Genomic DNA, 25,091 nt, shown 5'->3' on the forward strand with positions numbered 1-25,091 from the left:
ACTGACCCCAAAGAAGGGTGAGCTGCAAAAGGCAGAAGGAGACAACTGATCTGGGGGAGCTGAGAGGCCATGGTGAACATGGTGCAGAGATCACTATGTGGGAACTAGCAAATGTGACTTTAAAAAGAAAAACATTTGGCCAGCCCTAGTCAAGGCATTTATTACAGTTCTCTCCCATGTGGATTTTCTGATGTCTAATAAGGTTTGACCTCTGACTGAAGCTTTTCCCACACTCAGGGCACGTGTAGGGTGTCTCTCCCACGTGGATTTTCTGATGTCTAAGAAGGTTTGACCTCTGACTGAAGCTTTTCCCGCACTCAGGGCACGTGTAGGGTGTCTCTCTGGTGTGGATTCTCTGATGTGTGACAAGGTATGAGCGCCGACTGAATCTTTTCCCGCACTCAGGGCACGTGTAGGGTGTCTCTCCGGTGTGGATTTTCTGATGTCTAAGAAGGGTTGAGTTCTGACTGAAGCTTTTCCCACACTCAGGGCACATGTAAGGTGTCTCTCCCGTGTGGATTCTCTGATGTGTGAGAACAGCTGAGCTCCGACTGAAGCTTTTCCCGCACTCAGGGCACGTGTAGGGCGTCGCACCGGTGTGGATTCTCTGATGTGTGATAAGGCCTGAGCCATCACTGAAGCTTTTCCCGCACTCCAGGCATGTGTAGGGCCGCTCTCCCGTGTGGATTCTCTGGTGTGTGATGAGGGCTGAGCTGTGCCTGAAGCTTTTCCCACACTCAGGGCAGGTGTAGGGTCGCTCTCCAGTGTGGATTCTCTGGTGTGTTATAAAGGCAGACCGGTGACTGAAGCTTTTCCCGCACTCAGAGCATGTGTAAGGTGTCTCTCCTGTGTGGATTCGCTCATGTCTAATAAGGGTTGAGCGATGCCTGAAGCGTTTCCCACACTCAGGGCAGGTGTAGGGTCGCTCTCCAGTGTGGATTCTCTGGTGTGTTATGAAGGCAGACCAGTGATTGAAGCTTTTCTCACACTCATGGCATGTGTAGTGTGTCTCTTCCAAGTTGATTCTCTCACGTGTATCAGGGTCTGACTGGCTACTGAACTTTTCCTCTGGCCTGTGCTGTCTCTTTGCTTTTTCTGGGTGTGCCCAATTCCTGCAAATATTCCCTTTGGATCTTCCTGATAACGTTCCATGTGGTTTTACTTGGTCAGCATCTTCCTCCTGAGGATTATCCTCCTCATTCTCACTCATCATACCATCTACTGATGGGAGACAGAGAGAATCCAGACATAGGTCACTCCCTGCACCAGAAAGAAAGGAAATCTCAGAGAGAGGAATGGAAGAAAGAGCCAATAAACCAAAATATCTGTGGGAGAGATCAAACCTATCAGGAGCTGATTTTCCCCAATCCCTTCCCCAGAGAAGAGAGGAAGGGATCAGTTCTGGGTCCACATCTCACTAGAACTCACAGGGGAAAGCGAGATCATGGAGCAACCTGCTGCCAGTTGTCAGTCAGAATAGGAGGGAAGCCCTGAGTGACATCTGCCATAAAGATTCCACACCTGCTGGGAGCAATCCTGAACTTGGAGAGCTCACAAGGTCTTTGTAGGGCATCCCAAATATTTCCTGCATTCCCAGACACTTTTTGAGTTGGTTTAATCAATTCCTCACCTGTGCAGGCAGCTCTCAGGAGCGCTTCTTTCTCAGAGCCCTGAAGGTCTGGGACCCACGGCTCTTCCCCTCGTTCCATCTGGAATATCACATCAGGTTTGGAAACTGGAAACCCTACTCAAGGCAAAGAAAAGAAGTGAGATCATTGAGATTTGTGGGATACTTGTCATAAAGATTAACCCTAAGCTCATTTTTAAGCAGTAACATCCTAAGGCCAGATCTCTTGCCTCAAAGTGGCAGGATAGTTATTATTATTATTATTATTATTAACCATATTTATTTACCTTTGTGACTAAGGGTCAAGTGAGACTATGTCTACACTACAGAGTTAAGTTGACTTAAGTTACATTGATGATCATAAACCACTGTAATTACATCATTTGTACATGTTCATGCAGCACTCCTTGTGTCAGTGAAGTGAGCCCTCAGTTGGTGCCCTAGCATCGAGAGAGCGAGCAGTGCACTGTGGGTAACTATCCCACTGTGCAACTCACCGCCTTCTGTAGCTAGGAGTTCTGGGAATGGATTGCAGTGCATCATGGGGGCGGCTCACTCGCCCATGATGCCGTGTTCTCCATCCCATCATTCTGTGGGCTTCCAGTTCAGTACATTTTGCGCTATTTTTGAACAACCCATGTAATCTGTACACCCACCGTATCTGCCTAAAAGCATGGATCCTGCACTGCTGTTTAGTTTTGTGATGCGTGTCATGAACACGCCACTGATCCTGCAGTATTTCATGAGCTGAAAATCTGAAAGTTAATCCGTGGTGCGTGCCCTGCAGCGTGCCATGGAAAGAAACAATTCAAGATTGATGTTGGAGCAGCTGCACATGGTGGACCATTGCTTTTGGGCTCAGGAAACCAGCACTGACCGATGGGATCGCATCGTTATGCATGTATGGGATGATGAGCAGTGGGTGCAGAACTTTCTGATCCACAAAGCCACCTTCCTGGAACCGTGTGCGGAGCTGGCCCCTGCCCTGCAGTGCGAGAACATCAGAATGAGCGCTGCCCTCAAGGTGGAGAAGTGAGTGGTGATTGCTTTGTGGAAGCTGGCAATTCCAGACTGCTATCAGTCAGTTGCAAATCAGTTCGGAGTTAGGAAGTCCACTGTGGGGGTTGTGATGATGCAAAAGTGTGCAGGGCTATTAATTGCCTCCTGCTATGAAGGACGGTGACTCTGAACAACGAACAGGAAATAGTGGATGTCTTTTTGGCAACGGGACCCCCAACCGTGATGGGGCGATAGATGGCATGCATATCCCAATTTTGGGATAGCGTGAAGCTCATTGTGGAAGTGGAAGGTGTGTGGAGCTGCACCAGAGCAATGATTTGCCCCCCTTGCTTCCAGTATGCCTGCTTCAGCTCCTTGAACTTAGCATGGCACAGCTGCATGTTCCTTTCATGGCCTTTCTCCTTCATGCCATGAGCAATCTGCCCGTAGGTATCCAAATACCTAGGGCTGGATCTTAGCTGCAGCTGCAGAGTCTCCTCTCCTCAGAGACCCAACAATTCCAGTGTATGCCAGGTAGGAGCGCATTTGCTGAGGAAAGCCGCCATGGTCAGTTGGGAAGTTGCAATGAGAACTCTCCACACCGAACAAATAGGAAGAGGAATTTCAAAATTTCCTGGGGCTTTAAATGGGACGGATGCATGCCTGTCTACCTGCAGGGCAGCGGAGTTCAAACTGCTGACCAGAGCGGTCATGATGGGCATTGTGGGATACCTCCTGGAGGCTACTTAGGGTGATATAAGAGAGCACAGTGTCTACACTGACTCTGCACCGCTCTAACTTCGTCTAAAAAAGTTCTATGTCTCTTGTCGAGGTGGCTTTATTACGCTGGCATAACAGGTGAGTTAAAACAGCAGGAGGAGCGCTGCAGAGTGTATACCTCCACTGTTTTGTCGACAAAGCTGACATTTGTCAACAAAACTGTGTCGTGTAGACAAGGCGTAAGAATGGATCCCCACTGTGCTAGGCTAGGTACAAACCACAGACTAGTAAATGGTCCATGCCCTGAAGAATTTAAAATCTAAACAGACAAGAAAACACAGAATGGTGGGAAAGGTAGAACACACCAGCAAAGTGAAAAATGTGATGGCAAGGTGACAGATGTGATGAACCAAAGGCCACATATGGATAGGGGCAACTAGTGACATTATCATAATCAGGGTAAAGGAGAAAATATCATATATATCTGTACTATTACCATAAGGAAGGGCATAAAATACCTCACCCAGTTACCATTTTTTCAGGTTTGATGGGTTCCTGAGACAGTGTAAACTGAATCAGCACTTCCCTTCTCATGGGCTCACCTGCCCTTCGATCTTTGTTTCCAATAATGTCTGTAAGTTGTAAGTATGCACAATGCAAGATGGTGAGTATGAACAATGCAGGACTCTCTTCCCTATAATTATCTTACTCTAATCATTATGTATATTGATCCTTGCTTATGATTTCGGTTATAACTGTCTGTATTAAATCAAGTTTCCCTGTGTGTTTCACCAAATTTAATCTCCTCCATTAACTTTGAGTAGCCTGTAACAAGGAGGTGTGGCCACATTCAGAAAGTAACAGGGAAGGACCGCAATACATCCCGTGGTGGGCAGAACCAGAAAAGCCACATCTGCCATGCCAGAAGCAGAAGGGCGGACAGGAAGCAGAAGTACAAAAGGCGGGTCCTGCAGTTCAATTGGGCAGGAGCTGCCAAGAGAGACAGATGCATCCCACTGGCTGCAGGAACCTGAAGAAGATCCCCACTGGGCTGAGGGCTGGCCAGATCTCCCCAGGCTGTTGGCCAACCGAGAAACTAAGCAGCTGCTTGGGCTGCTGCCTGGGGACTGGCCAAATCTCTCCGGGCTGCTGGCTGACTGAGATGATGAGGATCTGCTGGGGATGCTACCTGAGGACTTGCCAGAGCTGCCCGAGAAGACAGAGGACCCCCATGTAATAGAGGTACCAAACCCAGGGGATGTGGAAAGTAGCCTGGGGGAACTAGACAACCATCTGCTTAAGTGCGGGCCTAATTCTAGGTGAGCATGTTGTGGGGCAGATCCCCACAATGGACGACCATTCCACCACTGCTAGGGACCTGGGCTGGGACGTGGTGGAGTCGGCTGGGCCCATGTCCCCCTGCCGTCCCACTCCTGGGGTGGCAGCCTCCCCATATTAGCCAAGGAGGCCTCTGTTAGTGCTCACCCTTCCCTGAGCCCCTAGACTGTGCTGGTGCTCGATTTTACCTGGGCTTGCAGAATGCTTAACTGCTCTGCCCTCATTGCAGGTCAGATTTTACTAATTGTTTGCTGCCGTGCCCAGACCGAGGGCCTGGGGCTCATAGACTTCTCTATTGCTCTGCCTGGCTGGAAGGATGGGACACTGAGTACAGCTAATTCCCTCCTTTTGACCTCACCTTTACAGGTATGTGACAGTGAGGAGGCTTGGTCTCCCTCAGAGAGTGATAAGGAGGGACGACCATGCAGCCCACACACATAATCTTATAGGTTTAATACTTGTACCGGCTACACTACCAGCCTGTGACATCATCAACAAAGTGCCCATTTGTGCCTGGGTAGGGGCCCTGCTATGGGAGGGAGGAATGCAGCAAGGATTCAGGATTGGTGGCCAGGATCGCTGTGCATAGAAATGGGGAGGTTATATGATAGGGGAGGGGTGAATAAGTGGTGGAGGGAGCTTAAGAGTTACAATAATAATATTTGGGGGGAAAATGTATAATGAAGTGAAACTGAACAGAAATAAAACTGGAGTGTAGGCTCTAAATCAACAAGGCCTGGGCAGGTTTCAGAGTAACAGCCGTGTTAGTCTGTATTCACAAAAAAGAAAAGGAGTACTTGTGGCACCTTAGAGACTAACCAATTTATTTGAGCATGAGCTTTCGTGAGCTACAAGCTCACTTCATCGGATGCATACTGTGGAAACTACAGAAGACATTATATACACAGAGACCATGAAACAATACCTCCTCCCACCCCACTCTCCTGCTGGTAATAGCTTATCTAAAGTGATCATCAAGTTGGGCCATTTCCAGCACAAATCCAGGTTTTCTCACCCTCCCCCCCCCCCCCCCCCCAAACTCACTCTCCTGCTGGTGATAGCCTGGGCAGGGATTCGGGGTTAAAGGTCTGGGATCCCTCACAGCTCTAGATCCCCAGACCTCTCCTCCACCCACTGACCCACCCAGCCCACTTCCTGGGTGCCTTCCTCCATACTCCCCTCCCCTTCTTCCCATTACTCTCAGCGGGCACCACCTCCCGGCACCGTGGGAACTTCTTGTGATCCCTCCTCATCTCTCACTACCTCATCCCTCCCTGCTGCTTCTTAGCTCTAACCCTGCACACACCCTCCCCGTGTCCTGGCTCCCCAGAATTATCTACTCCCCCCCTTCTCCTCCCCTCCCACAGCTCTGTTCTCACTTCACCTGTGGAGTCCTGAATGGCAACTTTAGATGCTCTCCTATCAAAAGATGAGCTCATCGGACTGTCACACAAGCCATGCATGAGTCACACACCTATTTACTCAATTTAGAATTCTACAGGCAGCGTATTTTCCTCTTAAAATGAGGAAAAGGCACGAAAGCTACAGTTATTAATGTAGCCAATAAGGATACATTAAATGCAATTTTAAAATGACTGACGGCACCAAAAAGGCACATGTCCAAAAATTATAATAGTGGGTGGAGATAAGGCAACAAACGTGGGGCAAGGAAACTTGTCAAAACTTGTATGATGAATAAAGGTATAAAGTTATTACTACTCAGGTTCTTTAGAGACCCCACAGCTTCTAATAACCGAGGCGACAGGACTCCTTACCCAGCAAGACCACCGTCTCATAGTTCTCCTGCATGACATCCCTGTAGAGGGCTCTCTGAGCAGGGTCCAGCAGAGCCCCCTCTTCCCTGGTGAAATACACAGCCACCTCCTCGAAAGTCACTGGCCCCTGAAAGAGCAAGAGTCCAACACTCAGGACCTGCTGCCCCAGTCACAACCCCACTATTTAGGGAACAGCAGCACCAGGTAAATGGAAGCTCCAGGAGGCACATGTTAACCGAGTCCCACCCCACCTTGCTTAAGCAGCCAGGAGGCATCAGAGTGAGGGTAGAAAGAGAGAACCTTTGTGTCTCCCAGCTGACAGATGGAGGCAGGGTTTTCACAGTTATCACATCCTACTAGCCAGTGCTTGATTATAGGACATGGAGCCTCCAGCAGGGCCCAGAGACAGCCCCTTGGTAGGAATCCCAACACTCTCCCAATAAAATATATGGAAGGATGGGGAAGTCAATAGTAAAGAATATAAGTTAGAAGGTCAGAATTATAGAAAATTGGTAAGGGAAGCTATCAGAAATCAACAACCAATCAATGAAAATAAGAAGGAAGTTATTAAAAGTATATTAAGTACAAAATGAATCCTAACAATGGCAGTCACTTAAAATCTTTCTGTAGTTAATAAATTTCTTTTATGCTTTATCTGAATCAGTGTATTTTGAGTGATGTGTCTGGGGCAAATCCCAGCTTGGTTAGCTCAAGTTTGTTGTGTATATCTTTCCCATATCAAGGGGAAGGTCACTATATTAATGAGCTCACATTGTACAGATCCCTTTGCACCATAAGAGGAAATAATTCTGGATTTATACTACAGCAGGTGTGCAAGATTGGGGAGCTGGGAAATTGGCTGTTGTCTTCTATCTGTCCTTGAGTGGCTTAGGTAAAGCACTCAGGTAGCTTAGTTGGGTGCATGGCGCCACCTGCTGTCATGCTGGGTGATAACAGGGTTTGGAGAGGCTGGCTGAATCTCCAGCAAAGCAGTGTGAGAAGGGCCAGCGGGCACAGCGGTTCCCAGAAGCCCCCCAGACTGCCTCCCACCACCCATAGCAGCCCCCACGCTCCTATGCATTTACTGCTCCTTTCCCTCCAAGGAGAACCCACCACCAGCTCCCTCATAATCCCTTACCCGAGCCAGCTCCATTGAAGCCATTTCCTTCCCGCTGGGAGGTGGGGACAATCTGGGGTGAAACATGGATGTTATTCTGTAGCCTGCCAGGGTGAGAAGGGCAAGGTGAGAGAATTCAGATGGGGTTTTTGTCCATTCCACATGCCGATTCCCCCCAGGATTTTTCCCTGCTAATGGACATTCTAGGTTCTGCCACACTGTGAAGCACAAAGTGACCTTATTCCAGTACAGGCCTAGCTCCCTCCCACCAGGGTGTAACCCTCTGAGACATGGTGAAACCTTTCCAGTAACAGAGTCTCTGAACCAAAGGCCAGAGAAGAGCAGAATCAAAGGAGTCACTTTGGGGGATTCTCCCTGTCATTGTCCCCAAGGCAGCTGTCTCAGGTTTACAAGGTTGTTTGATGCTCCAGTCTTTATACAGTCTCTCCTGAGAGTGCCCCCTTTCATGGGATGGGCCTAGTTTTAGCTTTTGGCAAGCGTGAACCCTGGGGCTCTGAGACTGGGCCTTCTTGCCTCAGCACACCTTGTTTCTTTCTGTGGCTCCCAAGTGAGTTGAAAGGAGTAGATACTCCTGATAGAGACTGTGAACATAAGAACGGCCCACTGCATCAGACCAATGGTTCATCTAGCTCAGTGGCCAATGCCAGGTGCTTCAGAGGGAATGAACGAAACAGGGAATCATCAAGCGATCCATCCCGTCTCCCATTCCCAGCTTCTGGCAAACAGAGGCTAGAGACACCATCGCTGCCCATCCTGCCTGTGACACTGGCAGATGAGGTGTTAGCTCTTGCAAAAGCCCCAAAATCTTAATTGAACATGGACAAACGCAGAGCTGGAATCAGTCTGGCTCACCTGTGTCAGTATTGTTAAAACAGGTTTTAGAATTAGAAGAATGTGTTTAATGTTTAGACTTTATTGAATGCTTGTGAGTTGCTGCCTGGAATAATATCTGAGTATCATAGAATCATACGATGAGAAGGAACCGCGAGAGGTCATCTAGTCCAGTCCTCTGGACTCATGGCAGGACAAAGTATTATCCAGATCATCTCTGACAGGAGTTTTCTAACCTGCTCTTAAAAATCTCCAATGATGGAGTTTCCACAGCTGCCCTAAGCAAATTATTCCAGTGCTTAACCACCCTGACAGGAAGGTTTTCCTAATTTCCCACCTAAACCTCCTTTGCTGCAATTTAAGCCCCTTGCTTCTTGTCCTATCCTCAGAGGTTAAGAAGAACAATTTTTCTCCCTCCTCCTTGTAAAGACCTTTTATGTACTTGAAAACTGTGATCATGTCCCCTCTCAGTCTTCTCTTCTCCAGACTTAATAAGCCCATTTTGTTCCAATCTTCCCTCATAGCTCATGTTTTCTAGACCTTTAATCATTTCTGTTGCTCCTCTCTGGAATTTCTCCAATTTGTCTACATCTATCCTGAAATGTGGCTCCCAGAACTGGACACAATACTCCAGTTGAGGCCTAATCAGTGTGGAGTAGAGTGAAATAATTATTTCTCATCTCTTGCTTACAACACTCCTCCTAATACATCCCAGATGATGTTTGCTTTTTTTTTTTTTTTTTTTTTTTTTGCAACAGCGTTACACTGTTGACTCATATTAAGCTTGTGGTCCACTATCACCCCCTGATCACTTTCCGCAGTACTCCTTCATAAGCAGTCATTTCCCATTTTGCATGTGGTGCAACTCATTGTTCCTTCCTAAATGAAGTACTTTGCATTTGTCCGTATTGAATTTCATCCTATTTACTTCAGACCATTTCTCCAGTCTGTCCAGATCATTTGAATTTTAATCCTCTCCTCCAAAGCACTTGCAAACCCTCCCAGCTTGGTATCATCCACAAACTTTGTAAGTGTACTCTCTATGCCATTATCTAAATTATTGATGAAGATATTGAACAGAACTGGATCCAGAACTGATCCACGCGGGACCCCCCACGTTATGCCCTTCCAGCATGTCTGTGAACAACTGAACCAGTTGCATTGTGAGCTTCTGTGGCTATGTAAATCACCAGGCAGGACAGTGACTTTAACTATGTGAAGTGCTGACTGGCAACAGACAGCATTAAATGCTGCCTGGCAGGAAAGATCCATTGACACGGGATGTTAAACTATTACTATTATGGGATGTTAAAGAAGACAAAAGACTGTTGTTCTGCTCTTGACTTCACACAGTTGTTTTCCCCTTTCTTTTCTTTTTTGTTCCTTTATTTACCCTTGTTTGCCAGCAGTTGGCTCTTTTGCAGTTTCACCTGGTACCCGAGAGAGGAAGAAAGTGTCCCAAGGCCTCAGCCAGAGGGTTGAGCCTGACACAGTAGAAGGGCACACCCCTGTAGCACCCTTGGAGCAGGGAGAAATTGGACTCACAGAGGTGCAGCCCAGAAGGCCTGAGGCCCAGGAGTTTGGCACCAGTTTGATGGGCTGGATGGCTTCTCACTGGGGGCTGCCACAAGCCTGGCACATGGAGTAGATATGGGGTGGCCTGGGGAGCAGGAAGCTGGTCAGTGTCCCAGACAGCACTCCGCGAACGGAAATGGAGAGGGAACGAGGGACACTGCTGTGAACTCAGCACCCGTCGTGAAGGCCATTGGCAGAAAGTTGTCCTCTTCCTGACCTATGGGGGTCAGACAGTGACACAGAGATCCCTTGGCAAAGGTTCATTTTGTCTTTGCCAGCAGCTCTCACCTGACAAACCCATCACACCAAACACATCCCTTGGAGGATGTCATGTGAGGTGTTTACAGAAAGCACATAACTGGTCAAGACTCATAATGACTGAGAGATCAACGTATAGGTCATATGCAACGAAGAGAGGGAAGAGCATCTTTGCAAGCAGACTGGCTAACCTATTGAGGAGGGCTTTAAACTAGGTTCACTGGGGGAAGGAGACCAAAGCCCTGAGGTAAGTGGGGAAGTGGGATACAAGGGGGTGAAGCACGAGCAGGAAAGAGCGAGAGGGGAGGGCTCCTGCCTCATACTGAGAAAGAGGGACGATCAGCGAGTTATCTCAAGTGCCTATACACAAATGCAAGAAGCCTGGGAAACAAGCAGGGAGAACTGGAAGTCCTGGCACAGGCAAGGACTTATGATGTGATTGGAATAACAGAGACTTGGTGCGATAACTCACATGACTGTAGTACTGTCATGGATGGATATAAACTGTTCAGGAACAACAGGCAGGGCAGAAAAGCTGGGCGAGTTGCATTGTATGTAAGAGAGCAATATGACTGCTCAGAGCTCCGGTATGAAACTGCAGAAAAACCTGAGAGTCTCTGGATTAAGTTTAGAAATGTGAGCAACAAGGGTGATGTCATGGTGGGAGTCTGCTGTAGACCACTGGACCAGGGAGATGAGGTGGATGAAACTTTCTTCCGGCAACTAACGGAAGTTACTAGATCGCAGGCCCTGGTTCTCAAGGGAGACTTCAATCACTCTGATATCTGCTGGGAGAGCAATACAGCGGTGCACAGACAATCCAGGAAGTTTTTGGAAAGGGTAGGGGACCATTTCCTTGTGCAAGTGCTGGAGGAACCAACTAGGGGCAGAGCTCTTCTTGACCTGCTGCTCACAAACCGGGAAGAATTAGTAGGGGAAGCAAAAGTGGATGGGAACCTGGGAGGCAGAGACCATGAGATGGTCGAGTTCAGGATCCTGACACAGGGAAGAAAGGAGAGCAGCAGAATACGGACCCTGAACTTCAGAAAAGCAGATTTTGACTCCCTCAGGGAACTGATGGGCAGGATCCCCTGGGAGAATAACATGAGGGGGAAAGGAGTCCAGGAGACCTGGCTGTATTTTAAAGAATCCTTATTGAGGTTACAGAGACAAACCATCCTGATGTGTAGAAAGAGTAGTAAATATGGCAGGCGACCAGCTTGGCTTAATAGTGAAATCCTTGCTGATCTTAAACACAAAAAAGAAGCTTACAAGGAGTGGAAGACTGGACAAATGACCAGGGAGGAGTATAAAAATATTGCTCAGGCATGCAGGAGTGAAATCAGGAAGGCCAAATCACACTTGGTTGCAGCTAGCAAGAGATGTTAAGAGTAACAAGAAGGGTTTCTTCAGGTATGTTAGCAACAAGAATAAAGTCAAGGAAAGTGTGGGCCCCTTACTAAATGAGGGAGGTAATCTAGTGACAGAGGATGTGGAAAAAGCTAATGTACTCAATATTTTTTTTGCCTCTGTCTTCATGAACAAGGTCAATTCCCAGACTACTGCGCTGGGCAGCATAGCATGGGGAGGAGGTGACCAGCCCTCTGTGGACAAAGAAGTGGTTCAGGACTATTTAGAAAAGCTGGATGAGCACAAGTCCATGGGGCCGGATGTGTTGCATCTGAGAGTGCTAAAGGAGTTGGGGGATGTGATTGCAGAGCCATTGGCCATTATCTTTGAAACTCATGGCGATCGGGGAGGTCCCGGATGACTGGAAAAAGGCTAATGTAGTGCCCATCTTTAAAAAAGGGAAGAAGGAGGATCCTGGGAACTATAGGCCAGTCAGCCTCATCTCAGTCCCTGGAAAAATCATGGAGCAGGTCCTCAAGGAATCAATTCTGAAGCACTTAGAGGAGAGGAAAGTGATCCGGAATAGTCAGCATGGATTCACCAAGGGAAGGTCATGCCTGACTAATCTAATTGCCTTCTATGACGAGATAACTGGCTCTGTGGATGAGGGGAAAGCAGTGGACATGTTATTCCTTGACTTTAGCAAAGCTTTTCACATGGTCTCCCACAGTATTCTTGCCAGCAAATTAAAGAAGTATGGGCTGGATGAATGGACTATAAGGTGGATAGAAAGCTGGCTAGATTGTCTGGCTCAACGGGTAGTGATCAATGGCTCCATGTTTAGTTGGCAGTCGGTATCAAGCAGAGTGCCCCAAGGGTCGGTCCTGGGGCCGGTTTTGTTCAATACCTTCATTAATGATCTGGAGGACGGTGTGGATTGCACCCTCAGCAAGTTTGCAGATGACACTAAACTGGAAGAGAGGTAGATATGCTGGAGGGTAGGGATAAGATATCTAGGGACCTAGGCAAATTAGAGGATTGGGCCAAGAGAAATCTGATGAGGTTCAACAAGGACAAGTGCAGAGTCCTGCACTTAGGACGGAAGAATCCCATGCACCGCTACAGACTAGGGACCGAATGGCTCGGCAGCAGTTCTGCAGAAAAGGACCTAGGGGTTACAGTGGATGAGAAGCTGGATATGAGTCAACAGTGTGCCCTTGTTGTCAAGAAGGCTAACGGCATTTTGGGCTGTATAAGTGGGGGCATTGTCAGCAGATCAAGGGATGTGATCGTTCCCCTCTATTTGACATTGGTGAGGCCTCATCTGGAGTACTGTGTCCAATTTTGGGCCCCACACTACAAGCAGGATGTGAAAAAATTGGAAAGAGTGCAGCAGAGGGCAACAAAAATGTTGAGGGGACTGCAACACATGACTTATGAGGAAAGGCTGAGGGAACTGGGATTGTTTAGTCTGCGGAAGAGAAGAATGAGGGGGGATTTGATAGCTGCTTTCAACTACCTGAAAGGGGGTTCCAAAGAAGATGGCTCTAGACTGTTCTCAGTGATAACAGACGACAGGACAAGGAGTAATGGTCTAAGTTGCAGTGGGGGAGGTTTAGGTTGGATATTAGGAAAAACTTTTTCACTAGGAGGGTGGTGAAGCACTGGAGTGCGTTACCTAGGGAGGTGGTGGAATCTCCTTCCTTTGAGGTTTTTAAGGTCAGGCTTGACAAAGCCCTGGCTGGGATAATTTAGTTGGGGATTGATCCTGCTTAGAGCAGGGGGTTGGACTAGATGACCTCTTGCAGTCCCTTCCAACCCTGATATTCTATGATTCTATGTAAGGAACAAAGCATTTATATTGAAAATCTACTTTCTGGATTTGGAATGGAAAATAAATCACTGAGAGGTAACGGGCCCCGGGATTGGCCCATCCACCCAAGAGGGAGTCATCACTTCTCACTAGTCAGCTGGCAAGGTAACACAAGGATTAAGTGACCAGCCTTCCTCCCTCCCAAACTATCAATGGAAAACCATCTGAGGCACCACCAAACAACTGAAACTGGGAGGTGGGGGAGAGGGGATTGATGGAGAGGGTGAAACTGAAGGTAACACAAATTTAATCACCTGAAATCCAAAATATGAATAGTTTAAAGGCACATGTCACCTGTTTATGATGTGAAGGGACGGGCCAGAATGTATAGGGGAGGGGGCCTGTTTTGAGGAGGGGCAGACTGGGCAGAGCTAGGGCATGGCTGGACTAGGGGCAGGAGGCCCAGCTGGAAGTAGCAGTGAGAGGCCCAGCTCAGTGTGCAGCTCAGCCTGCATCACCAAGGTGGCATGCACCATATTGTATGCTGCTGCTGCTGCCTGTAATATGTGTGTGCAGCAGCCTAGGACAGGAGACAGCTACTTGCTTCTACAGTGCTAACAGAGGGCTGGAGGGTATGGACAAGAAGGGAAGGCTGAACAGGAAGTGGCGGCAGGAGGAGGAGGTGGAGAAGGAGAGAGAGACAAACACCATCTTCTCTCATGTACTTTAGGTACCGTAACCACCATATGATTAAACTGTCAAGACCTTGGGGAACAGACCATGTCAGAGATTTCTCTCTCTGGCTCTGTTACCAACTTGACAAACACTTGAAAGAAGGGGAGGAGGAGCTGGAACTGGTGGCAGAAGGAGGAGGTGGAGAAGGAGAGAGACATTTGAAAGTATAACCATTATTCCCATTCCACTGCAACAAAAAGTACAGGAGATGGGAGCAGCTTCACAATCTCCCAGCACCTACGTAGAGAGAGCACTGGATGGGGATAATTCCTGGCTCTGCCACAGACCTGCTGGGTGACCTTGGGTAAGACCATGGCACTTCTCTGTGCCTTGCATTGCAAACCTGCTTGAGACCCACAACTGCCTAAAAGGCCACAAATTCCTCCAGCCAACATCGCTCTGTGTTAAGAGCTAGAAAATTCACCTCCAAAAAACTATATGAACACAGGATTTAAGGTTGCCCCAAGGTGTCTGGTACCCCTCCAGAAGAGAGATCAGCAAAACTCAAACTTGTAATACCCAGGCAATATAGAGATAAGGCACTCACCAATGTAACCCTAAATCTGACTGCAGGGCTGTCCCTAGACATTGTGGTGCCCTACACAGCCCCCCCCGGGGGGCATGGCCCCAGGCCTCCATGGGGGTCTGGCCCCAGGCCTCTGGGGGGGGGGCTGTATCCAGTCTGTGGGGGGAAGGAGCAGGCTTGGGGGGCAAGGGAAAAGCACCCCCCAGCACAAGCCAGTGGAGCGGAGCGGGTTGGGGTCAACTCACTCCACTTTCTGACCCCCAGTGATTGCACTGCGGGCCTGACCCTGCACTCACGGGGTGGTGGGAAGTGGAGTGACCGAGCCCCAGCCCCCTCCATTGTGTTTCCCTGGCTCCCAGCCTTGGGACATGGGGGGAACCAACCCCTAGCATTCACCAGTGGTGTGGGTGGGAGCCGGCAGAGTGGAGCAGGCTGGGGCCAGGTCGCTTCATTTCCCACCACCTGGTGAGAGCAAGGCGCACCCGACCCTTGCTGCAGTCCCCCAAGACACAGCTCAGGGAAGGGGTGGAGTGGGGGTGTGGTGGAGCAGGGGTGGGAAGCGGTGGGGAGCGGGCTCTGGAGAAGGGGTGGAGTTGGTGCAGGGCAGGAGCAGCTTTCCTGGCCAGCTTAGCTGGCCAGCGGTTCAGGCTGGCCACTGGAGCAGCACGCAGCTGCACAGGGCACCAGGAAATGCCCCAAATTTCCTGGTGCTTTATGCAGCTGCATAGTTTGCGCATGGGTAAGGACGGCCCTGTCTGACTGATTTGAGCAATGACCCAATACTCCCACAACACACCTATGCGTACCCAGCCATTGCAGATAGTGCCTATCACTAAAGAAACATGGCACAAGACAACTCTAGCACAGAATCCAGCACCTTGTCTTTGCTAAGACGGAATCTGGTTTTAGGTGAACCATGTGGTACCATTTAAATGTACCTTCTAAATTCTTTTAAATGAAGAAATCTGCGATGCGGAGTTTGCAGATCTATTACCTACACAAATGTACTTGAGGAGCTACCAACACCCGTTCTACACTCAGACACTGAGCCTGCTCCCCAGAAACAGCCGCACACTTGGTCAATTGAACACCTCTTTCATCCTTACTCACACAGGTTCCAGCTGACATTCTACATTCACTTACCCATCGTTAAGCACACAGACTGCTCTCAGATCCCACCTCGCTGCTGATCATTCCCATGGCAAACCGTCCCCTGTTTCCTCGCGACAACATGCCCAGCTCAGTGCAGAAATGATACAGACTGGAAGCTCAAAGTACCCCTAGACCTCTTTCCTTTCATCGCACACATCGGGGGGGACTCAGACCCAGATCTTCTCATATCACAATCACACCTCCACCAAGTTGCTCTAACTAACACCTCTACCCTTCTGTGCAGCCACACCTAACAGAGAGCGTGCAGCTGGAGTGCAGGCAGAGAACGCCCAGTGGCTGTTGCCAGCTCCAGGGGGCAGAGTTAAGGTTGCACTGGCATGGACATTAGCTCTCTATTTCCTAGTTTTGAGAGGTTTGAATTTTACTGAACTTGACATTCTGGCAGGGCCCAACATACTGCTGGGCAGCCTTACTTCTGCATTAATGAAGGGGTCAGTGACTAGATGAATGTTCAGTAAATACGCAGAAAGTGATAACTCCCCATCCCTGCCTGCCATTCACACAGGCAGCAAAGCCCTGGGCAAGGCAACTTTAAGAGGCAAAGAGAAGGGGATAGAGTTTGGAGGTTTTCTGCCTGTCAAGAGTGGGTAGCAGCAAGGGAAGACTGGCAGCTGGTTGTTGGAGGAGTGAAGAGGTTTGAGATATGGTGGGGGCAGCTTTGAGTCATGGTCGGGGACTGGGTAACATGGGTTTGGGGGACACTTGCTTCTTCTGTGCCCCTTCCACATCCTATTGCGAGTAGAGAATGACCACTCTGCTTTATTTCTTGCCCAATTAAGGGTAACTTTCCCATGCCACTCTGCCATCACGGAGCGGGGAAGGGAAACCATTGCTGCACACAGGCGAGCCACATAAGGGCCAGGGCAGAAGCTGCAGTCTTGGAGAAGACCCTACTGTGATTCCCTGCTCACCCTCAGCGGTGAGATATCTTCCATAATGAACACAGCCTGTGAAAAATATGGGCACAGGAATGATTATGAGCCCCCCACCCCCTACAGTGCTGTCTCTCCCCAAGAGCCACGTGTCCAGTGTACAGTATGGTCCTGGAACAGTGATTTCCCCTGCCCCTGCTGTTACCATTTTGGGGGGCTTGTGGCTCATGGGTGCTTGCCTGGGGTCAGCCAGTTAGTGACAGGTGTGTGAATAGTGGCTATATTTTAAATCAGTGGTCTCTGTGTTGCAAACATTACTGCTTCTATAAAATGTTGCATTTTGGCTTCACAGATATGCCCTTGGGAGCCCAGCCTCCCTCTTTCTTATCGCCGGCTGAATGGCTACGCAGAATTAGAAAGTGGCCATCAAGAACTAAAGAGAACTTTCTGCATGAGGTCATGATGCACTCTGTGGCCGAAAAACAAGAATTGAAAGAGTGGCCGGACAGCAAGAAGAGGGACCGAAAGGAGAACGGGGTGCACCAGAATGAAGCCATGGAGCGGCTCTTAAATGTTATGGAGCACCAAGCGGTCATGCTCCAGGGGCTACTAGTACTGCAAACTCTGTGGAGTTCCCCTGCAGCCATTGTCACAAAACTCTTTCCCATGCACCCCCCTGACACCGCCAACACACTCTTATCACCCTCCTGGCTCCAGTCTGTACCCGCTGCCTTCCACTCCTGCCCCATCACAGTCCAGCCCTGCGGACGCCCAGTACCCACTGCACTCAATACCCGTCCCTCTGCAATTTAGCCCTGCTGAAGTACGGTACCCGCTGCACTGTACTCCAAAGGATAAGGCTGGATATGATATCTGGACATACACAAATCTCTAACCACGCCGGGACCCCACCTCCTCCTGGGACCCTCCCTTCCCCCATCTCCCTGCTGGTTGTCCAGGGAATTCGCCCTTTTCAGCAAGGAGCGCCCTCTGCCAGTCAGTGTCTTGCCTGCCGCTGGCCCCGTGCCCATCCTGGTCCCCGGTGCCCTTCTAGATTATGGTTCTTTGCCCTGGCAGTACCCCCTCAGTCTGGGTCCCCCTTCCCCAGGGGAACCCCCAATCCCCTAACCCTCCCTTGCCTCAGTGGCTACTGTCAGTCATCGTCTAGCCCCCACTCCTTGGGCAGACTGCAGTCTGTACCACGCATCATCGGCAAGGGGGGTCAGACCAGCTGCCTCTGTCTAGGTCTGGGCTGCTCCTCTGCAGCCTTAGTACCCTTTTGTGGGCCTTTACCTGGGCCTGCAGCCTGGGGCTCTGCTAGGCTGGAGCTCCCCGGCTCCGTCTGCCTTTCCCCAGCACTGCCCTGCCCTGCCCTGCCCTGCCCTGCCCTAGGTACTCTCCTCAGCTTCCCAGGCATCCAGGTCCTCCTCTCTCCATGTAGCTAGAGAGAGTGTCTCCTTCTGGCCCACTGCCCTCTTATAAGGGCCAGCTGGGCCCTAATTACACAGGCCACAGCTATGGCTGTTTTCACGAACAGCCCAGCTTCTCCCTCTCTCAGCCCTCTCCCAGGGCTGTTTTAAGCCCTTCAAGGCATATTGGGGGGGGCCACCCTGCCACAGCATCCCTGATCCTTTTGGACCCATGCTGCACCCCTCTAATAGCCCTTGTCTCTGGCTGTTCAAATTCAGCCTCCAGGCACTGAGCCTCAGCAGTCCAGCCCTGAGTGAAACTTTCACCCTTCCCTTCACAAATATTCTGGAGCATACAGCACGCAGCTATAAGCATAAGAATATTGTCATCAGCCGGGTCCAGTCTCCCATATAGGCAGCACCAGCGGGCCTTTAAATGGCCACAAGCACACTCAACAGTCATTCTGCACTTGTCAGCCTGTTGTTGAACCGCTCCTTGCTGCATGGCATTAAGGGGTAGGCAGGGTCTCCCAGGATGACATTGGGGATTTTGACTTCCCCTATGGTGATCTTCCGGTCCGGAAAGAAAGTCCCTGCTTGCAGTTTCCTGAACAGGCCAATGTTCCAAAAGATGCTTGTGTCATGCACCTTTCTGGACCAGCCTGTGTTAATGTCTGTGAAACGCCCATGGTGATCCACAAGCGCCTGGAGAACCATAGAGAAATACCCCTTGTGATTAATGTACTTGGTGGCTAGGTGGTCTGGTTCCAGAATTGGAATATGAGTGCCATCTATCCCCCTCCACAGTTAGGGGAAGCCCATTTGTGCAAAGCCATCCACAAGGTCACGCACATAGCCCAGAGTCATGGTCTTCCAGAGCAGGATGTGATTACTGGCCCAGCACACTTCTGTCAACACAAGTCCAACAGTCGACTTCCCCACTCTGAACTGGTTAGTGACTGACATCACTGCCACTTGTGATGTGTTGGTGAGAGCGAGCAGCATATTGGTCAACAGTGCGGGATCCATTCCTGAGCCCAAAGAGGCACAATGTGCAGTACAAAAAACCATTGACAGATGGTGCCAAATGCGGATGAAAGCACAGGGATTGCTGGGATGTGAACCAATGCATTATGGGGCATTGGGACAGGACCCAGTCCACGATCCCCTCCACTTTCCCACAACTCTTAGTGGCAGAAGAGGAAGAGATGTTCTCTAGGACAGCAGCCCGGAGTGCACCGCTCCGAACACCGCTGCAAGCGTGAACACGCTATTGTGCGGGCAGCTGACAGTGTGAACACACAACAGCAGTTTCCCTTTAGCGCTCCCTGAGTGGCGCTGTAACTGCTGGCGATGTAACTCTGCCAGTGTAGACATACCTTTACTCTCTTCCCATTGGAGAATAGCTCAGGGCAACAATTTCCCACCGAAGCAAGGACAAATCCTGCAGATAGAATGAGTGGGAAAGCCCACCAAATCTGAGGTGTTTTTAAACAAGCATGGGAGCTTTAGAGAGAAAAGGGGACAAAATCAGTGGAGGAGAATAGAGAAATTGTGAATAAATTGACACCACTGGAGAGCAGCAACTGCTCAGCCCAGACTCCCAGATCAGAAAGAAGACAGCAGCATCCTGTATTTTACCAAGCACTCACTACTCCTGGGGGAATTCTGTGCCAAAAAATTTAAAAATTCTACACACAAAATTTTAAAATTCTGCAAAATTCTGCATATTTTATTTGTTAAAATAAAATATAATCATGCCAGTTTCAATTGTTTTGGTAATTTATTTCAAAACACCTGTTACTAAGTATGTCTCTAACAATACAGACACTCCCCCGCCCAAAACCATATTTCCTACACCCCTCAGAAGCAGTGCAAAGACTTGGAGGAGTCAGGGGCAACAGAGGAGTTGAGGGAGAGGGAAGGAGTCTGGGAGTTAACCTGGTGGGTTGTTTGGTGTAGGTGGGAGAAGTATGGAACAGATATTTTTGGGAGGGGAAGAGATTGTTAGGGAGTTGGGGAGCCTCCCTCATGCAGACCCTAGCTTATCACAAGCCTCTCCCATTCAATCAGGTGCACCTGCCCCTGTCCCTGTCCCTGTGTGTCCCAGCATCGCCCATCCCCATGTGTCCCTGCAGCCCCACTGTGATAAATGAAGGGTGGGGGAGCTCCCTTTTATGGACATCCAGCCAACCAGTTAGCTATAAAATCTCTGTTAGTAGCTGTTCTCTACTTGCTTTACCTGTAAAGGGTTTAAAAGTCCATAGGTAAAAGGAAGGGAGTGGGCACCTGACCAAAAGAAGGCTAGAACTTTTTAAAATTGGGGAAAAAAACTTCCCCTTTTTCTGACTGTGCTTTTCTCCCAGAGACAGGGCTGGAACTATGCTGTAAAAAGCTTTGGGCTGAAAAATCACCAGCTTATGCCTAGAAACTACTCATTTGAAACCCCAGATATGTAAGTAGATCAGGAAATGCCTAGGAAGATGTGATTACGTTTATCTCTTTTATTTCTTTATGGCTTGTGGACTGCTCTATGCTAACCCCAGTTTCTTTTTTTTGCTTGTAACCTTTAAGCTGGACCTCAAGAGATCTATCTTGACGCTTAATCCTTGTACTTGTTTTTTTTTAAATCTAGCAAAAAGTTGAAGTTCCAGATGTATTTCCTTTCTTTTGGTTTTTAATAAAATTCACCTTTTTTAAGAACAGGATTGGATTTTTGTGTCCTAAGAGGTTTGTGCACGTGTTGTTTAATTAGCTGGTGGTGACAGCTGATTTCCTTTGTTTTCTTTCTCAGCTCTTCCCCGGAGTGGGGGTGAAAGGGCTTGAGGGTACCTCACAGGAAGAAATTCCCAAGTGCACCTTCCTGAGTTCTCAAAGCGGTTTTTGCATTTGGCTGGTGGCAGCATCTACCCACCCAAGGTCAGAGAAAACCTGTAACCTTGGGAGTTAAATACAAGCCTGGAGTGGCCAGTATTAAGGTTTAGAATCCTTCCAGGCCCCCAACTTCTGCACTCAAAGTATAGGAGTGAGGAATCAGCCTTGAAACCCCCCCATGGGTCCCTGAACCTCCCTTCGCCCTGTCACCATGTGGCCCTGCAGCCCCCCTCCCATTCAACCCCTGGCTCAGTGCTGTCACCCCACTATCTCCTGAGCCAATGCCCCAGTCTGTCCCCCTCACTAGCCATTCTGGACCCCAGTCTGTGACACGCCCCCCGCCGTCCCATGTGCCCCACTCTGTCTGTCCTAACCTGGCTCGGCAGGCAGAGTGCTCTGATGAACCCAGCTGGCTGCTGGCTGGTCTGGTGCCACAGGGGCCTCTGGTGGGTGAAACGTGGAAATGCAGCACTTCTCGGGCAGAATGTATTTTCTGCAGGGAAAAAAAGAAATTCTGTGCTGGACGTGAATTCTGCATGTGAGGAGTAAATCACACCCTGCACAAACATCACCTGCTCACTCCCATCTCTTCTCCCTATGTCTCCGAGTCCCAGAGCTGCTGTTGTCACTGACATACAGAGGCTTTAGTGTCCCATTAGTGTTGGAAGGACCCAGTCATTACAGGAGTGAACCCTAATTTCCCCATTATATGGGACAGTCTCAGCTGAGCGGGAAGTAAGAAGGGGAGGAGGTACAAAGGGAAAAAGAGAGAGACTGAACGGGTTCTTGTAGCCATGTTTGTCCCAAGATATTAAAGAGAAGTATTTTTTTTAATTGGTCCTAAAAGAAATTCCCTCACCCACCTTGTCTCTCCAAGAGATCTGAAAGTGGCAGAAGGAGACAAACAGGAAGAGAGAGCTCAGGACTCTAAATCAAACATTTTCAATCCCCTGGAAGAAACTACATTTCCCATCTGCCCATGGGTGGGTGTGTGTTTTATATGAGGGACCACCCCATTCCTCTCACAGCAGCAAGGGGAGACTGCAGCCAGCCCCAGAGGGTCCTTCCCCACCCTGGGATATGTGTGGCGAGAAAGTTTGTGTGTGGTGGGTGCACGGGCTGGGTCCCCAGACAGCTAGAGCCATCTGCAGACGGGAAAGCCAGGGGAACTCCAGCACAGCATGGGGGCTGGGGTAGCAGTTCTGGAGCTGGGCCTCTGCCCCCTCTGGGTCCCATGGCAGATGGCTCTGGCAGCACCAAGTGGGTCCATCACCTCAGGGGCAGGTTTCGGTAGTGTCTGAGATCAGGGTGAGGATTGTGGGGGGTGTGCATACCCAGGAATGGGGGACGGAATTCACCTCCCCACCCCTCTGCAGAGCCCAGCAACTAGGGATTTACCCAGTGAAGTGAATTTCACTCTGGGTGACTCTGACCCAGCCACTGAAAGATCCTTGTCCCTTAGGTTCCACACTGACCACAGGAGTTTATTAATACTCCCTCCCTGGACTGCCGGGGTGGCCAGAGTTTATTAGCGTGTTAGGGGAATCATAAGATTACAATTCATTAAGAATGATGATATTTGTGTGTTTATTACTAAATTCCCGGAGACCCACCCCCGCCAATCCCCATCCTTCTTCCAGTGAGCTATAAATATCTAAGGGACTCAGCTCCTGATCCTGCCCCTCCCCACAGTCTACAGCAGCCCTTTTAAGAACAGGCCAGGGAAACATGTAAATACTTTGAACCAAATTCCTGAAGCTGCTGAGTATGCACAAGTTAAAATGAAACAAGGCCCCGTCTCTCCCAGCACGTGGCCCTTCTTGCAAATTAATAGACACTCCCCAAAAATCTGAAACGGCCACTTCATAAGTGATAGAATCTTATTTATCTATTGACTTCTGGGAATTACCAATAAAAGAAAGAACCCAGTGAAGGTCTGAGGGAAAGATCTCATGTGTCTTTACAAATCGGTATAATCTAATTTGGGACTTTATACACTAAATTGACTTATTCATAGCCCTATGGTATTGCCTGGTGTCACTTCAGGGCAGAATTAAGGTTGGGTGCCTTAGCTGTGAATTTCCAAACCCTAGCATATTGCGATTGCTGTTAAGTGGGTTTGGCAAAATTAATTTTGTCTATTTCTTTTTTTAATTTCAATAGATGATATCGATAGTTATTTTAAAGCCCTTTTTTAATGTTTACAATTTCAGTGTTCAGAGCTGTGGGAAGTTATGGGGGTGGTCAGACAACAATTATTTAATTACAGTAAATGTTGAGATTCGAAAAGCCAAATCTTTATAACTGTTCAAACACAAATTGTCAATGTCACACGCAAAATATACAGTGTAAATATCCGTAAATCAAACTCAACTTTCTCCAGAAGCATTTCTGTATATTACCTATATAAATATTTTTCATCTTTGTGTGTACAGTGAAGTCAACATTTACTGCAATTTATTAATAAAAATCAATCCTTTCAAGTGTACTTGAAATGAAGTACTTTACAGTCTAGGAAGTGAAAGAATTAATGCTTGCTTTGAGGATAATTACACCCTCCCTGGGATGTATTTTACTCTCAGTACCATAACCCCATCGTGATGTAGCTCCTGTCTGGGAGCTCTGCTGAGGCCAGTGGCATTATGATCAGAAGGTGACACTCTGACACATGAGCAGAGACACATGGGGGAGGGTGGAGGATGAGGTAACATGGAGACTACCAGGGTTGAACATGGCCCTACAGAGTGTGGGGAGCAAACTCCGTCTCAGTCTCTCCTCTCTCCCACCTCCCAGAGACAGTAACGCTGATAAATTGTTCCCTGAAATCTAAATAGCCCCAGTATGTGAGACAGTGACTGATGCAGGTGTCTAAGGGGCTGCAGCGCCAACCCCCTGCCCGGACGAGGGGGATGAAGAACTGCAGTAGAAACGGGTTAGGCTAGGAGAGGGCACAGCTGATGTGGGACTGGGAGCTGAGTTGACCAAGAGGCCAGAACTTATGCAGGGGGTTGGGACAAGAAGTCAACAGGACTCGGTAGAGGCACTTCTGTGTATTTTCCCCGTTTACCATCCTGCCATGTATTTAATTTAGAAATTTTTCATTCAGATTTAAACACATTGGAGCGAAGCTCTGTTGAGGCATTTCCACTTACAGTGGTACAGTTTTAATTAGGTGCTTAATCAGTTGCTAATGCAACACAGTCAATAATTGGTGTGCTTTCCTTCATTAACTTGACTGTGTGCGGTGCATAGCTTTAAAAAAAAAGATGGTGTGAGTGTCAAAAGTTCAGGCATTAAGACATGGAAGTTAGGTGTCAATTCAGTTCTCATGTGTTTATCTCGTTATTTTAATTTCGGTTTTGAATCAGTATTAATACCATGTTGTTTTAATAGCATTAGGGTCTATTTCTATAATTGTTTGGAAGATTTCATTGGATATTATGAACCAGCCATCTTAACCTTTTATTTTGAGATCAGTAAATACTATCCAGCCCCCCACTCCTGAAAGTCTGCAAGCACTGGCCAGTGGCATGCTCCCTAGAGAGCAAACACCTGACAAGCCCTTTTGCCCTAAAAAGCACTTTGGCTCTTTGACATTGCTTCATCCACCCCATCAGAAAATGCTATAGGTAACCAAGTAATTACAGCGTACCCTCACGAGGTGTAGGTCTACCAGGTATGTGCCAAAATTCAAATGGTTCTGTTTGGTTTATCTTTCATTCAGCTTTGCAATGATTAGAGCTCATTTAAAAACTGGAACTGAAATAACAAAAGCAAGTTAAGAAGAGAGTGGCCTCGGGCACAGGCAGGGGGAAAACAATAAAGGGAAAAAACTGACTATGCAAAAAGGAACATCCCAAACTATCAGAGCCCCAGACCCCCGTCCAACTGGATCCACCCCAGCCAGGCATATCAAGCTGGGCCCCTGAAAAATCGCCCATCCCGTCTGGCAGTGAATGCCGCGTGTTCCAGATGGAGCTATGGTGTGTACGTCTGCTCCGCTGACATGCTGCTTTGGTACGGAAGGCACCACGGCCACAGGGAGCAGGGACACGGACTCCTACAAAACAAAATCCAA

General features: G+C 48.7%; 1 protein-coding gene across 1 annotated transcript in view; it reads right to left on the bottom strand.

Moving 5' to 3' along the window:
- The window catches only part of LOC144258249 (uncharacterized), a 63,689-nt gene extending 38,947 nt beyond the window's left edge, over positions 1-24,742 (bottom strand). The window contains 6 exon segments of the mRNA XM_077806666.1: positions 166-1,260; positions 1,631-1,744; positions 6,460-6,586; positions 7,598-7,680; positions 21,388-21,506; positions 24,666-24,742. Coding sequence (XP_077662792.1) covers positions 166-1,260; positions 1,631-1,744; positions 6,460-6,586; positions 7,598-7,663 — 1,402 coding nt within the window. The 5' untranslated portion in view covers positions 7,664-7,680; positions 21,388-21,506; positions 24,666-24,742.
- Between the last annotated feature and the right edge of the window lie 349 nt (positions 24,743-25,091).

This window comes from Eretmochelys imbricata, chromosome 28 (assembly GCF_965152235.1).
Source record: "Eretmochelys imbricata isolate rEreImb1 chromosome 28, rEreImb1.hap1, whole genome shotgun sequence".
Lineage (NCBI taxonomy): Eukaryota > Metazoa > Chordata > Testudines > Cheloniidae > Eretmochelys > Eretmochelys imbricata.